Raw genomic sequence first — 17106 nt, 5'->3', positions numbered from 1 at the left:
GGTGCTGACTGACACAGTTGCATGCTGTAAATGAGATCTGCTTTTAAAGTTGAGTCCCCTAGCAGCTCCTCACATCACGCTCTGCAGCCCATCAAAGTAGTGTTTGTTAATACAGGATTATCAAAGGCTTGTTACAGTTGTCAAGTGAAACAATCGGCTCAACAGTGATAGCATCAGCTGGCGTTGGCTGTTTATCAGTCCCTTTACTCTGGAAAGACTTTCTCGCCATCAGTGCAGTGCAATGTTTCATGATTGAGGGATTCTGTTTGATGTGGTGTGTAATAATGTACACTAATGGCTAATAGTGTGTGACATTACATGATACCAGGTTGTTCTCCGCTCTCCCCCAGGGCAGGATTGGCCATGCCATTTGGCTGTTTGACGCTCGGGGAAAAGAAGGATTACCACAATCCCTCAGAGGTGACAGATAAATATGACCTGGGACAGATTGTTAAATCGTAAGTATGCTCTTAGTAGTCCACCTGACTGAACAAACAGGAAATACAGTAAACCCAATATCAGCCCTCTAGTCTGGGTTTTTCTTTGTCCAATATGGAACCAGATAATTAGAAAATTAACTCACTTTTAAAAAATACTTAAATACAGACAAATGGTTTATTCAAGTCCACCTAAGGATGCTGTTTCCATGGCCAATAATTATGAAATTGTAATCAAGGGCTTTACAAAATGAACTTAGAAATCAATTAAATGTACTTTTGATCTTTATAAATGTGTGGTTTTGTGCATTTCCTTTTCAGAGAGGAGTTCTGTGAGATCTTCAGGGCCAAGGACAAAAATACACTGAAAATGTTTACTTGTAAAAAGTTCCTGAAAAAGGATGGAAGGAAAGTTCGGAAGGCTGCAAAAAACGAGATCCTTATTTTAAAGATGTGAGTTTTTGTTATGAACTTTAAACTCTGCTTTCTGTCATTTTGCATCTGCGTTCACAAAACTATTCTCTGTAAATGCTTTTTGTTTCATAAGAGATGGTGTATTATTCTAGTAGACTATGTGAATTTGCCGACAACCATTAGAGCGAAGAACAAAGAAAACAAAATATGTCTGCATAATTTTTTATGAAAAAGTAAAGCAAACTACATTCCACTGAATGATCACACTGGGTAGCAATATTTACTCCAACTTTGTTAATCCTCAAATATTTTTCTCACATTAGGCTTCTTATTCATCATGTGTGGCAGACTCCCTTTCATTGCCTCCCTCTCCAGTAAACATTAGCATAACCTGAGCCTTATCAAACAATTTGTTGCAGGCAGTAGGGAACTCAAAGAATACAGATGAAAAAGCCAATGCACGTAATGGAAGATGAAAGTGTCATTTATTGAAGGGTTATCTAATACGTGGAGTCTTTTCTCCCAATACACAAAAGCATGACCTTCATAGGGCTCGCTATTTCAATTGGTTTCTTCAAACTCTGGAACTGAAGGATTTGATCAATCTTCTTGTGGTTGGCGGCCATTACTTTCAGTGACTGGAAAAGATACCATTCCATCAGTCCAATCCCCTGAAGCACCATTGAAAGCCAGCAGCACACAGACCACATATGGCCAATTGTTTCCATGTTGTCTAACACATTATGTGAAGCGTTAAACTCTTCATTGCTCTTAGCCTCGCTGACAAAACTCACCATGAAGTTTCTTAGCCGGTGCAGTCGTTATCGTGGTCACGGTCAAACACGCCATACTGTTCTGCCGCGTGGTCGCGATTGCACATAAATGCCCTCATCAATTCAGATGTTTAAGCATGCAGATCTCACTGTCCTTTTTAAAATAAATTGATTATGTTTATTGCTGCATTTTTTCCTGCACATGGTTGCTGTTCCTCTTGGCATGGTTGACTGTTGTTGTGTTTTATTCATGAGCATTATTATACCGTTATACCGTACTGTGTATCTCAATGAAGGCACTCTCATTTCTCTCCATCTGTACACTCCTTCTAACTCTCCTCTCTCCCCCTGTGGCCTGCTCTCTCCAGGGTGAAGCACCCAAATATTCTTCAGCTGGTGGATTTCTATGAGACCAGAAAAGAGTACTTCCTCTTCCTTGAACTGTGAGTTGAGTCATCTGATTGGTTGAGATTGCGCCCCTGTTTTTGTGGCAGCAGGGGTCTATGTGTTGATTATGCACTTATAGGGAATGAGCTGTAGTAGCCTAAGGCCCTGTAAATATGAGCACAGCTCTGAACTACCCTTCTGCAGCCTTCATTTGGTATTCAGATATGATTCATTTCTGCATGCTCCATTTTTTCATTAGTCTGTGTTCTTGGGGATTTGATACATTACCATAGAAACATTAAATGTGACATGCTCTATCATAATCAGTCTTAAGTCGTGCCAGTGCATTAGCATAAAACTTGCCAACTTGCCAAAATATTGGCATGGCCTGTTGTTGGATTAAAACAGAATTCAATAGACCAACATGTTTTCTAGCCAACCCAATTCATTTGAATGTCGAAATCATAGTTTTAGTACACTTTGAAAGCCTCAGATGATAAGAAGATCCACCTTTCAAAACAAGTCAATGGCTAGCTAACAGTCAACTGACAAGCTAGCTGACTAGCAGTTTAGCTGGCAAATACAACCACAAACTCAGTTTGAAACATATTATCTAGCTAGTAATACATTATCTTGTCAAACTGTTAAATGAGAGGCAAGCCAGCTACAAGTGATGACAAATAATATGTTTTATACAGTGGGACTTGGATTGCGACGTGCAGATTGCAATCGGAAAACCAACAACAAACTTTGGGGGTGATTTTCTCTAAACAGCTGATCAGGGAGACCTCTGTTGTAACTATGCTGTGCTCAATTGGAACAGTTAGAACACAAGTTCTAAATAGTTTTGAAGCTAATAATCTCCTATTTCCAGCAGTGTATAAAACTCTAAATCTGTTTTGAGGTCTATATGACTGATTCACAAATTCACAAAATATATGATACTCATATCCTCCAGGATTGCATTGATTTGTGGGTCTTTTATTCTGATAATGACCATCAGAAATCATCACATTAAGCATGTTTGGTAATTCTGTAATTTTGTCAAATGTTGATGTCTTCGCCCTTGGCATGGTGTCACTTCTATGGTAATTGCATAGTAATGCAAACATTTTTCCCCAAAGTGTCTCCGTGTCAGAGATATCAAATAAAGTTGTGTTATTAAAAAGGATCTGTGAATTATTTGAACCAGAGACAGTCAGGCTCAAAGCACCTACTGTAGGTCAGCACCATGCTTCTGCTTCATGCCACTCACTAACTCCCCACAGTGCTACTGGCAGAGAGGTATTTGATTGGATCCTGGACCAGGGCTACTATTCAGAGCGCGACACCAGTAATGTGGTCCGTCAGGTGTTGGAGGCCGTGGCCTATCTTCACTCCCTGCACATTGTCCACAGGAACCTCAAGGTACTAAGCCCACTGATTATTTTAAACGCCACTGGTTCTTTTAAATACATTTTTGACTTGTTTAATTGGGTTGAAGTGTATACAGTACCAGTCAAAAGTTTGGCCACACCTACTCAGTCCAGAATTTTTATTTATTTTTTACTATTTTCTACATTGTAGCACAATAGTGAAGACATTAAAACTATGAAATGACACATATGGAATCATGTAGTAACCAAAAAAGTGTTAAACAAATCAAAATATATTTTATATTTGACATTCTTCAAAGTAGTCACCCTTTGCCTTGATGACAGCTTTTACATTCTTGCCATTCTTTGGAATGCATTTCAATTATTAACAGGTGTGCCTTTTTAAAATTGAATTTGTGGAATTTCTTTCCTTCTTAATGCGTTTGAGCCAATCAGTAGTGTTGTGACAAGGTAGGGGTTGTATACAGAATATAGCCCTATTTGGTAAAATACCAAGTTCATATTATGGCAAGAACAGCTCAAATAAGCAAAAAGCAGTCCATCATTACTTTAAGACATGAAGGTCAGTCAATCCAGAAAATGTCAAGAACTTTTAAAGTTTTTTCAATTGCAGCCACAAAAACCATCAAGCACTATGATGAAACTAGCTCTCATGAGGACCGCCACAGGAAAAGAAGACACAGAGTTACCTCTGCTGCAGAGGATAAGGTCATTAGAGTTACCAGCCTCAGAATTCGGCAATTAACTGCACCTCAGATTGCAGCCCAAATAAATTCAGGCAGGCTCGGTGTCAGGACAGGCAGAGGTTTGTACACGTGTCAGAGTCAGACAGGTACAGAAGGGCAGGCAGGCTCGGGGTCAGGGCAGGCAGAATGGTCAGAACCGGGGAAACTAGGAAACAGAACTTGAGAAAGCAGCGAGACGGGAAAACACGGTGGTAAGACTTGACAAGACAAGACGAACTGACAACAGACAAACAGAGAACACAAGTATACAATGCCTTGCAAAAGTATTCATCCCCATTGGTGTTTTTCCAATTTTGTTGCATTACAACCTGTAATTTTAAATATATTTTTATTTGGATTTCATGTAATGGACATACACAAAATAGTCCAAATTGGTGAAGTGAAATGAAAAAAATAACTTGTTTCAAAAAAAATCTTAAAAATACAAAACCGAAAAGTGGTGCGTGTATATGTATTCACCCCCTTTGCTACGAAGCCCCTAAATAAGATCTGGTGCAACCAATTCCCTTCAGAAGTCACATAAATAGTTAAATCAAGTCCACCTGTGTGCAATTTAAGTCTCACATGATCTCAGTATATCTATACCTGTTCTGAAAGGCCCCAGAGTTTGCAACACCACTAAGCAAAGGGCACCACCAAGCAAGTGGCACCATGAAGACCAAGGAGCTCTCCAAACAGTCCAGGAACAAAGTTGTGGAGAAGTACAGATCAGGGTTGGTTATAAAAAATTATCAGAAACTTTGAACATCCCACAGAGCACCATTAAATACATTATTAAAAATGTTAAGAATATGGCACCACAACAAACCTGCCAAGAGAGGGCCGCCAACCAAAACTCATGGACCAGGCAAGGAGGGCATTAATCAGAGAGGCAACAAAGAGACCAAAGATAACCCTGAAGGAGCTGCAAAGCTCCACAGCGGAGATTGGAGTATCTGTCCATAGGACCACCTTAAGCTGTACACTCCACAGAGCTGGACTTCACAGAAGAGTGGCCAGTAAAATCCATTGCTTAAAGAAAGGCATGTGGAAGACTCCCCAAACATATGGAAGGAGGTACTTTGGTCAGATGAGACTAACATGTAGCTTTTTGGCCATCAAGGAAACCGTTAGGTCTGGCGCAAACCCAACCCCTCTCATCACCCCGAGAACACCATCCCCACAGTGAAGCATGGTGGTGGCAGCATCATGCTGTGGGGATGTTTTTCATCGGCAGGGACGGGGAAACTGGTAAGAATTGAAGGAATGATGGATGGCGCTAAATACAGGGAAATTATCGAGGGAAATCTGTTTCAGTCTTCCAGAGATTTGAGACTGGGACGGCGGTTCACCTTCCAGCAGGACAAGCATACTGCTAAAGCAACACTCGAGTGGTTTAAGGGGAATTCCAGGTTTTAAGGCAACAAAATAGAAAAAATGCCAAGGGGGTGAATATTTTTTTTTGCAAAACTGTAAATAAACGGGGGATAACCAGGAAAATGGGCTACACCTGGAGACAAACACAAAGACAGGTGAAACAGATCAGGGTGTGACAGAATCAGACCTTCATAGTGGAATGTCTGCAAAGAAATCCCATACTAAAGGACACCAATAATAAGAAGAAGAGACTTGATTGGGGCAAAAAACATGAGCAATTGACATTAGACAGGTGGAAATATGTCCTTTGGACTGATGTGTCCAAATTTGAGATTTTTGGTCCCAACCGCTGTGTCTTTGTGAGACGCAGAGTAGGTGAACAGATAATCTCCGCATGTGTGGTTCCCACCGTGAAGCATGGAGGAGTGATGGTGTGGGGGTACTTTGCTGGTGACACTGTCAGTGATTTATTTAGAATTCAAGGCAGACTTAACCGACATGGCTACCACAGTGTTCTGCAGCGATACACCATCCCATCTGGTTTGCACTTCGTGCGACAATCATTTATTTTTCAACAGGACAATGACCCAACACACCTCCAGACTGTGTAAGGGCTATTTGACCAAAAATGAGAATGTCAAATATAAAATATATTTTGATTTGTTTAACACATTTTTGGTTACTACATTTTTCCATATGTGTTATTTCATAGTTTTGATGTCTTCACTATTGTTCTACAATGTGGAAAATGGTAAAAAAATAAAGAAAAACCCTTAAATTAATAGGTGTGTCCAAACTTTTGACTTGGACTGTGTTTTTAGGCAAACTTTTCTGAAAAGGCACATTTATAATGCAAATGTGTTATGCAAATGTACTTGATCAGATTGACACCACACTGATCTTGCTTTGTTTGAACAAAGAAAATTGGACTGTCATTTTTAGCCACTTGTGTGATGCTAAAGTAAGAGTTTGACTGCTTCAATATTTACCAGTGATGAAGTCTGCTCTAAGTCTGTGTAAGTTTTGAATGAGATTACTTTAGCAAAACTTGGGAAAACGTCAGCTGTCGCCCTGTTCCTTTTCTCAGCTGGAGAACTTGGTGTACTTCAACCGCCTGAAGCACTCCAAAATAGTGATCAGTGACTTCCACCTGGCAAAGCTGGAGACCGGGCTCATCAAAGACCCCTGTGGAACCCCAGAGTACCTTGGTAAGGACTGGGGAAGGAGCGGGGGAGGGATTAGTACCTTGTTAAGGGGGAGCACAGACTGCCTGGGAGAGGGAGCAGTGGGTATCTTTGAGAGTTGGTTTTGGGGAGCAGTTTATGGGAGCGCAGGAAAGCATATGTGAGAAGAACATCAACAAAAAATTCAACAGAGAGCTTGCTGTATATTGTTTTGTTACGGATATAAAGAGAGAATCTTTAACTGTGTTTGTGTCCCTGCAGCACCAGAAGTGGTTGGGAGACAGAGATACGGCAGGCCAGTGGACTGCTGGGCCCTGGGTGTCATCATGTACATACTGTGAGTGGTTTGATTATCAGCATAGGGAGCCATGGGCCCATATACAGCGGTTGCTCAACTAAACGTTTTGAGATTATGCTGCAGGATTTAGAGGTAATTAGTGGTTTATTACGGTACCCTGCGTCCCTGCTTCATTGCTCCAGACCAGCGCAAGGGGGAGTTAGAGCACTGATTATACTTTTGGGTCCCAAGGCGCTACTGTGTCTCTAACTGACAATGAATGGGTGACATAAACCAAATAGAAACTGATAATTGTGCACGACTTCAAAATGTAATTTCAATGAACTGAATGATGAAGACGAAGAAGATGATTGAATTTAGAAGAATTGCTCTGTGCTGCACATGCACACCCTGAAAAATACAAAAAAAAAATGTTTCTTCTCGTCAGTATTACTTACTAAAACTGTTGTTTACACTAAGGTTTATATTCTAAGAGAAATGAAAATGTTCAATTATATTCCATGATGTTCTTAAGATATATGTGTTGACTGAATATAAGCAAGTGATGTCTGCTAAATAATCAAGTTGATGGCGCAGTCATATAGCCTCAGCACCTGCATAAAGCTGAGTGACTCACTCATTCATAGCTTTGGATCAAAATTAAATACCAACATTCTTTCTGAAAGTCTTTAATAAAGAAATGTTTTGGTTATCCTGACCTAGACACCATGTATTATAATAGTCCATTATTGGCTGTTAGCAGGACAACAGACTCTTGCCAACACCTCTCTATATTGTGATACTTTGTGCAAGGCAATTGATCAGCATTAAAAACTTTGTGGATGGGGCCTCCCGAGTGGCCTAAACAAACTGCGTTGCTGCAGATGCTGGTTTGGTACCCGTGCCGGCCACGCCCGGGAGGCCCATGAGGCGACGGTGGCCTTTTGGTTTCTCTCCCTATAAAAACTGAAATAAATAATTCAAAATAACAGATTGGCTTTATTTACAAATTAGTAAGAATGTCTCACCCTACTGTATGTTAAAGAATGGCCTTTTTCTCACTCAATTTAGGTTATTTGAAAACAAAATCATCTCCAAAATCTAGTTATTTCTAAACAAAGCGATTATTATTATTATTAAATAATTTAAAATGATATAAAAGCCCCTTAGATATTCTCACAGATCAGATTTGCCCTAACGAAAATGCCCCTTAGATATTAATTTAGAATCCTCCAATCCTCTAAATCAAATTATTGGCGGAGTCACATCATTGAATATTAAAAATATTTCAGTTTGGGTATATGTTAGACTACAATTAGGGTGTGGAAATGTTATGCTCTTAGTGCTGTAGCCTACTCTCCCGACTGTCACGTTGTACATCGCCATATTTTCCGGTCCATCCTTAGGGAAACCCGGAGGGTTTTTCTTGGAATAGAAACACCATAATATTAATCAAATGAATTAAGTTACATTTATTAAAATCAATCCCATATACTATGTTCTTACAAAAAAGATTTTCAATTCTCTAGTACAGCCAATATTGAAGGCTATCAAATGCTTCTCAAAGATGGCCTCTAGTGGTCAAACTAGCACTAACTAGCATTAATGGTAACAATGGCTGACAATTAAATAATGTGCCATAGAATTCTGCGGCAGCCCGCAAGGTGTGCTGCAGTATGACGCAACTTTTAAAGGGAGAAGCACTGTATACTACTGCAAGAGGGGTGGGTTGTGAGTCTACTCAGAGGATGGGAGATTTGGAATTATACAGACGGACAACATGAATGGTGACTACTTTACTGAAAGAGACCATCTTCACTCTACTCCACATGGTATGCTCAAAAGCAGTACGGATATCTTATTTATAGGGTATTACCTACTGCAATACATCAAATCTTTACATGACATTTGTGCACATGGTATTACAATACAAGCTGATAAAGAGCTCCTTTTGTTTTGTGGCCCTCAGGCTTTCAGGCAACCCTCCTTTCTATGAGGAAACTGATGATGATGATTATGAAAACCACGACAAGAACCTGTTCAGGAAGATCTTGGCGGGGGACTATGAGTTTGACTCTCCGTACTGGGACGACATCTCAGAGTCAGGTACTATTAAGATGAAGTAGAGACACAGGAGACTATAAACAACAGCTTACTGGGTAAATAGAAATTCAAAAAGGAGGATTTTATCTGTTCACTTTTTCACGTTCAAAAGCATATCCTGTTTGTTTTCTGATTCCATCAGGAGGATTGCAGTTGAAGTCAGAAGTTTACATGCACCTTAGCCAAATATATTTAAAATCAGGTTCACAATTCCTGACATTTAATCCTAGTAAAAATTCCCTGTCTTAGGTCAGTTAGGATCACCACTTTACTTAAAGAATGTGAAATGTCAAAATAATAGTTGAGAGAATTATTTATTTCAGCTTTTATTTCTTTCATCACATTCCCAGTGGGTCAGAAGTCTACATACACTCAATTAGTATTTGGTAGCATTGCCTTTAAATTGTTTAACTTGGGTCAAACATTTTGGGTAGCCTTCCACAAGCTTCCCACAATAAGTTGGGTGAATTCTGGCCCATTCCTCCTGACAGAGCTGGTGTAACTGAGTCAGGTAACTGAGTCAAGCACCCCCACAACATGATGCTACCACCTCCGTGCTTCACGGTTGAGATTGTGTTCTTCAGCTTGCAAGCCTTCCCCTTTTTCCTCCAAACATAACGATGGTCATTATGGCCTAACAATTCTATTTTTGTTTCATCAGACCAGAGGACATTTCTCCAAAAGGTACGATCTTTGTTCCCATGTGCAGTTGCAAACCGTAGTCTGGCTTTTTTATGGCGGATTTGGAACAGTGGCTTCTTCCCTGCTGAGCGGCCGTTCAGGTTATGTCGATATAGGACTCGTTTTACTGTGGATATAGATACTTTTGTACCTGTTTCCTCCAGCATCTTCACAAGATCCTTTGCTGTTGTTCTGAGATTGATTTGCACTTTTCGCACCAAAGTACGTTCATCTCTAGGAGACAGAACGCGTCTCCTTCCTAAGCGGTATGACGGGTGCGTGGTCCCATGGTGTTATACTTGCGTACTATTGTTTGTACAGATGAACGTGGTACCTTCTGGCGTTTGGAAATTGCTTTTTTCTGAGGTCTTGGCTGATTTCTTTTAATTTCCCCATGATGTCAAGCAAAGAGGCACTGCGTTTGAAGGTAGGCCTTGAAAAACATCCACAGCTACACCTCAAGTTGACTCAAATTATGCCAATTATCCTATCTGAAGCTTCTAAAGCCATGACATAATTTTCTGGATTTTCCCAAGCTGTTTAACGGCACAGTCAATTTAGTGTATGTAAACTTCTGACCCACTGGAATTGTGATACTGTGAAGTATAAGTGAACTAATCTGTCTGTAAACAATTGTTGGAAAAATTACTTGTGTCATGTACATAGTAGATGTCCTAACCGAATTGCAAAAACTATACTTTGTTAACATGAAATTTGTGGAGTGGTTGAAAAACGAGTTTTAATGACTTCAACCTAAGTGTGTGTAAACTTCCGACTTCAACTGTAACTGCTGTTTGTTGAGATATTGTTTTATTGTGTTGCAGCAAAAGGCCTGGTCGCCCGTATGATGGAGGTAGACCAGGATCAGAGGCTGACTGCTCAGGAGGCTATCAACCATGAGTGGTATGGAAATACACATTAACACAGTAGCCTAATATAGGGATATACCACAAGGCCACAGTACTAAGGAGATATACCAGATGTGAAGTGAAAATTAGCCAGATTAATCTAGTTGATTGATGAGTCCGTATGATGTGTCCGTGGTAAGTATGATGTGTCTGAGTGTTCTTATGAATAAATACATTTAAACAGGTTGTCAGTGATGTGTCAGTGTCAGTGATGTTGTTTTATTAGTATTACTCACCCCCATCTGCTGAGCTGTCACTTGTACTGTACATGTCAAGAGAAGATTACAAAGCCTCATTATAGTGAAGTTTCCTTTTCCCCCTTTATCTCCTCAGGATTTCTGGAAATGCAGCCTCAAATAAGAATATTAAGGATAATGTCTGTGCACAGATAGAGAAGAACTTTGCCAAAGCTAAGTGGAAGGTAAGCCTCTCTTTTTATCTGTTCCAGTTCTTCATCACTGAAGGAGAGATGGGAGGGAACTATTGTAACGACCCTGGTTTATAAGCGCGGATATCGACTCTGCCGCTTGAGCATGCGTTTCCTTCACAGTCGATAGCGCGCTGGACTTCGGGCTAGACGGTCGAGGGTTCGAGGCCTGCTCCCTGCCTGTTTCATTACACTATCTATCACACATTTGCTATATATGTTTTATGGGCCTTGAGAATTTAAAATGGGATAAATGATTGGTGACAGTGCAAGTATAAGGCTTTAGAATTGGCTACATGTTCTGTAAAAGCTTTAAAATATATAGTAACTAGGCGCCTTGAGTTGAGTGTGTTCTGCGACTGCCTCCCACAGAAAGCGGTGCGGGTTACTACCATCATGAAGCGACTGAGAGCTCCAGAACAGAGTGCTGACTCGGGGGCAACCATCCCAGCAGTAGTAACCAGCTCTGCAGCAGGAGAACCCGCCCCGGCTCTCAGTGACCCCTCTGCAGCTACCGCTGCTGCAGCCCCTGAGGGGGAGCCTGCTGCTGTCACAGAGCCCCATGCTGGCATGGAGGCCATGACGTGTGATGCCACTCCCCAAGGTGCAGCAGAGGTCACAGCTCCACCCCCGGCCCCTGAGGAGGCCAGCCCAGTGGAGGCCCCAGTTGAAGCCCCGGAGGAGGTTGATCCGTTGTCACGGTGTAACGGAGAGTCCCCAACTCCCCTCCAACCAGCAACTGAAGTTGACGATGAGCAGGGTTAGACGGTGAACTGCCTCCTATGACCTCCTTCACTCCCAGCGATCGTCTTTCCTGCACACTAGCATGGTGACACTGACTTATCTCTCTCACTTGCAGCATGAGTAACATCTCACAGAGCCTGTGTCCTATCTTTCTTGAGTGTTGAATTGATCTGGCTACATGTATTCTGTATTTTTGAAACATCCCTCTGGCCTTACAGGGGCTTTTTGTGTATAATGCAGCCCAGCTAACAGCTACATATTTTCTCTGAACTCTCCCCTTTAAATCATATGGAAATATGTAATTGTACCAAACCTGCTTTGATTTCCTCTTAATGAGCCAAGTTTGGGAACATTTTTACCCAGTCCTACTCTCACAGTATTCCAATGCATTATCATGGCATACAATAAGGTAATGAACAGCTTGGCTTTGCTCTTATAGTGATGATTTTACATAATGATCTGTAGCATTCCTCCTTTACACCCCTCTCTACACATGGAAAGATCCTGTTTGATCTCTTTTTGGGGGGTGAACATTGCTGTCTTTGTTATTTGTTGTATACACTCATCAGTAGTTTTGTCTGTGCTGCAGCAATTATGTTTACTGGGGGATGCAGCAGGCCCAGTGTAAGTGAAAGGCAGCATCCACAACATGCTGGGTGAAATGCGAAAGACATATTTCAGTTGAATGCATTCAGTTTACCAACTGACTAGGTATCCTCCAATCCCTTTCCCTCGCCAGCTTTCTGCTTAGGAAAGCACCACATGGCTGTCAGTGTAAAGATTCTGTATATAGAGACCTTTGTAGAAGTAGTCAAAACAGCATGCATTCTTAACTCTTTGCTGTTCATTTCAAAATGATAAGCACTTGGTGGAAAGAACGTGCTAATCCTGCTACTGCCTTTAAACTGGAAACGTGAAGGTCTTTCTGTTCGTTAGGCTCCAAGTGGAGGGCACTGTTGATGCTCATGTTTTGTTCCAATGGACTACATCATTCCATAAACTTCTAACTATTCATATCATATCATACATCATGTGCCACTACTGTAAATGTACGTTATATTAAATGCGTTGTGTTTGTTACACAGTAGTTTCTATGCATCTAGAATTAAGTTTGTAGCTCATCTTTATGAATTTCACGGCAGGCCTCAGTCATAACAAATCTTCATCCATCCTATGCGATTAGATCAACTTTTTCTATAAAATATTATTATTTTTTCATTCCGTTTATGGTTTAACAGTTCTTCTGGCTTAATCATTCTTATGCATCCTAAAGTACGTAGATCCATTTGTAAATAAATACAATTTAGCCTACAAGGAAAAGCATGATATTCTTTTGGCAGTTGTATAACATTCGATTGTGACTGTGTAAAGCACCACCTGTAAAAGCCATTTTTATCCCCCACCAGCTTCTTTTTACATGGTGTTGTTGATTAAAGGAAACAAAACAATTAAGAGCAATTGTGTTAAAAAAATCTCATGTTTTTACAAACATATGTATTTGTTTATTTATCTATTTATTCATAGGTTGAATTATTCTCAAGATATTCATAACAATAACAAAACATAATAGTAGTCGGTCTTTGGTCCCTTTCAGTCAATAACGAGGTACTGCAAGAGTTCTCTGTAATCACCGTAAGTTGAGCAATATTCTACTTGCTGCCGAAACTGTGATTCTTCTCTTGGTGTCCTCTATAAAGTGCATGTACGTACCTGTAAGTTAAAAGCCTATAGACTTTGACAACAGTCGATACCCTGTCCAGACAGTTAGTCAACTAACACATGGCCAGTGTCAAACAAGGCAGAGCCTAGATCATATTAGTCATGCTTCTGACTTGGCTCCCATCTTTCTGTTTACAGTACCAGCCATCTGTGCAGAGGGTGGCTCCTTCCTTGATACAGCAAGACAGTGATTTTATTGTCAGCAAACAGTAGCTATTATACACAGCTATTTAATTATACAGTGTATTAATGCATTTGTTGTCAAGGGACTATGCTTCTGTGTTCACCTGCACGTTCTATGGAAGTATGTATTTAAGAAAAGTTTGAGCAATTATTTTCAATGAAAGGCAGGAAGTCAAATCAAATGTGCTACTTCATTTTTTGTTGATCAGAGAAAAGTTATTGCTCCCCAGTCTATTGCTTATGCATGTCTCTGACACCTACGAGAACATATATACTGTATATATACATTATCAGTCAAAAGTTTGGACACCTGCTCATTCAAGGATTTTTCTTTATTTTTACTATTTTCTACATTGTAGAATAATAGTGAAGACTTCAAAACTGTCAAGTAACACATATGGAATCATGTAGTAACCAAAAAGTGTTAAACAAATCAAAATATATTTTATATTTCAATTCTTCAAAGTAGCCACCTTTTGCCTTGATGACAGCTTTGCACACTCTTGGCATTCTCTCAACCAGCTTCACCTGGAATGCTTTTCCAACAGTCTTGAAGGAGTTCCCACATATGCTGAGCACTTGTTGGCTGCTTTTCCTTCACTCTGCGGTCCAACTCATCACAAACCATCTCAATTGGGTTGAGGTCTGGTGATTGTGGAGGCCAAGTCATCTGAGGCAGCACTCCATCACTTTCCTTCTTGGTCAAATAGGCTTTACACAGCCTGGAGGTGTTTTGGGTCATTGTCCTGTTGAAAAATAAATGATAGTCCCACGAAGCGCAAACCAGATGGGATGGTGTATCGCTGCAGAATGCTGTGGTAGCCATGCTGGTTAAGTGTGCCTTGAATTTTAAATAAATCACTGATGGTGTCACCAGCAAAGCAACTCCACACCATCACACCTCCTCCTCCAAGCTTCACAGTGGGAACCACATATGCAGAGATCATCTGTTCACCTACTCTGCGTCTCACAAACCCACGACCGTTGGAACCAAAAATCTCAAATTTGGACTCATCAGACTGCACTTTATGTCTTAAAGTAATGTTGGGCTGTCATTTCTCTTTGCTTATTTGAGCTGTTCTTGCCATAATATGGACTTGATCTTTTACCAAATAGGGCTATCTTCTGTATACCACCCCTTCTGTATACCACCACCTTGTCACAACACAACTGATTGGCTCAAACACATTAAGGAAAAAGATTCCACAAATTAACAAGGCACACCTGTTAATTGAAATGCATTCCAGGTGACTACCTCATGAAGCTGGTTGAGAGAATGCCAAGAGTGTGCAAAGCTGTCATCAGACAAAGGGTGGCTACTTTGAAGAATCTCAGATGTAAAATATATTTTGATCTGTTTAACACTTTTTTGGTTACTACATGATTCCATTTGTGTTATTTCATAGTTTTGATGTCTAGAAAATTGTTTAAAAAAAAGAAGAAAAAAAGAGGCAAAACCATTGAATGAGTAGGTGTGTCCAAACTTTTGACTGGTACTGTGTGTGTATATATATACTGATTGATTGATATGCATATTCAGATACACTATTGAGATATAACATTACACAATGTCTTCATTTTGCCAGAACATTTTGATTTCCATGAAAAGCTTAACAGCAATATCTGAAGAAATGTGTGAGAATATACCATCCTCTTACTTATGACCGCAAATAAATACTGTTACACAATCTTAAGCAATGCTTTGTTTCAGTGCCACTGTATTTAGTATTCCATGTCTGTTAATTTCATGCTCTTTCTGATGTACCTATTATTTCTCAATTTAATGGTCATCTAGAACAGTGGTCACCTGTAGGCCCTGACTGTCTCTCATTTGTAGGCTCTGTACTGTACTCCTTGACTGAGTTCATGACTTTGATGGTAATAAAAGTATACTCATGGAATATGTGGTCACGAGTCCCCATGGCTCCCTACATTTTGAAGGATGTATAGTATTATATGTCTTTCTGAGACCAGGTTGCTTGTTGCTTCGTAACTACAGTACAAAGGAGAATAAAGGGGAGGATTTACGTTGATGGTTAGGTGAACTAACGACAAAGGTTAGGATAATTTACATGAAAGATTAAGTGAATATTAGAATAGGGATTAGGGGAAGGGTGAGCTAACATGCTACAGTTGTACCTTACGCCACTCAAACACGCAACCTTTAGATTGCTGGACGGTCACAGATTACGCCCACCCATCCTCCCTGACCAACCTCCCTACTTTTATTTCTGTCTAAAGTAACTAGACCATTAGTAGGTATCATACATCTTGGAGGTGCTCAGAAATACATCATGTATGTTACGTATGGCTTTGAGGCCAGGCTGCTATGTCTATCTCACTTATTCTTCTCAACCGCTTTTCTAAGATGTGCTGTACACGGCTAGAACATGTTTTATCTGGAACGGCAAGCAACCATCCAATACAGGGCAAACACTCATGGCTCGATTCAATCCGTTTCGCGGAAGATACAGCGTGATTGAAATGTACAGGTAATTTCCGATTGAGCCGACATATGCAGCGTTTACCTGAATTTAGTCTCCGCCAATGCGTGAACACTGCCTTTCAATTTCAAACACGAGCACATATCTTCAGCTCTACGGATTTAATTAAGCCTTCAATTAATGTTGCAATTGAAGCTGACTCATAAAAACAGCTTGTACATGAAATGACATGATCAAGCTTAATTTGAAAGCTTAAATGGACAGATTCACCAGTGACTCATAAGCAGGCTCATCATATCGTGCCCTCTGTCATGTGTTATGTACGTGTTGACAGTAGCCTCTCTAAACAATAGAGCGTACAGTGCATTCAGAATGGATTCAGACCCCTTGACTTTTTCCACATTTTGTAACGTTACAGCCTTTTTCCTCATCAATCTACACACAAGTTTCTGAATGTCCTTGAGCCAGAGCCCGGACTTGAACCCGATCTAACATCTCTGAAGAGACCTGAAAATAGCTGCGCAGTGACGCTCCCCATCCAACCTGACAGAGAAAGCAAAAACAGATTTGTATACATTTTTGCACATTTATAAAAAAAATGTTTTAACTGAAATATCACATTTACATAAGTATTCACACCCTTTACTCAGTACTTTGTCATTCTTCTCTGAAGATCCTCTCGAGCTCTGTCAGGTTGGATGGGGAGCGTCACTGCGCAGCTATTTTCAGGTCTCTCCAGAGATGTTAGATCGGGTTCAAGTCCGGGCTCTGGCTCAAGGACATTCAGAAACTTGTCTCAAAGTCACTCCTGCGTTGTCTTGGCTGTGTGCTTCGGGTTGTTGTCCTGTTGGAAGGTGAACCTTCACTCCAGTTTGATGTCCTGAGAGCTCTGGAGCAGGCTTTCATCAAGGATCTCTCTGTACTTTACTCCGTTCATCTTTCCCTCT

At 40.5% G+C, this 17106-nt stretch overlaps 1 protein-coding gene across 3 annotated transcripts in view; it reads left to right on the top strand.

Annotated features, from left to right (window-relative positions):
• LOC129815029 (caM kinase-like vesicle-associated protein) overlaps nt 1-15616 on the top strand; it is a 79812-nt gene extending 64196 nt beyond the window's left edge. For all 3 annotated transcript variants that reach the window (XM_055868307.1, XM_055868308.1, XM_055868309.1), the window contains 10 exons: nt 351-458; nt 759-890; nt 1993-2067; nt 3280-3418; nt 6577-6697; nt 6935-7010; nt 8920-9056; nt 10559-10637; nt 10976-11063; nt 11442-15616. In XM_055868307.1, the coding sequence (XP_055724282.1) occupies nt 364-458; nt 759-890; nt 1993-2067; nt 3280-3418; nt 6577-6697; nt 6935-7010; nt 8920-9056; nt 10559-10637; nt 10976-11063; nt 11442-11834 (1335 nt within the window). In that variant the 5' untranslated portion in view covers nt 351-363 and the 3' untranslated portion in view covers nt 11835-15616. The remainder of the gene's footprint in view (nt 1-350; nt 459-758; nt 891-1992; nt 2068-3279; nt 3419-6576; nt 6698-6934; nt 7011-8919; nt 9057-10558; nt 10638-10975; nt 11064-11441) is intronic.
• Nucleotides 15617-17106: the final 1490 nt, after the last annotated feature.

This window comes from Salvelinus fontinalis, chromosome 18, assembly GCF_029448725.1.
Source record: "Salvelinus fontinalis isolate EN_2023a chromosome 18, ASM2944872v1, whole genome shotgun sequence".
Lineage (NCBI taxonomy): Eukaryota > Metazoa > Chordata > Actinopteri > Salmoniformes > Salmonidae > Salvelinus > Salvelinus fontinalis.
Note: the sequence above shows the minus strand (reverse complement) of the source record. Positions and strands in the feature narration are given on the sequence as shown.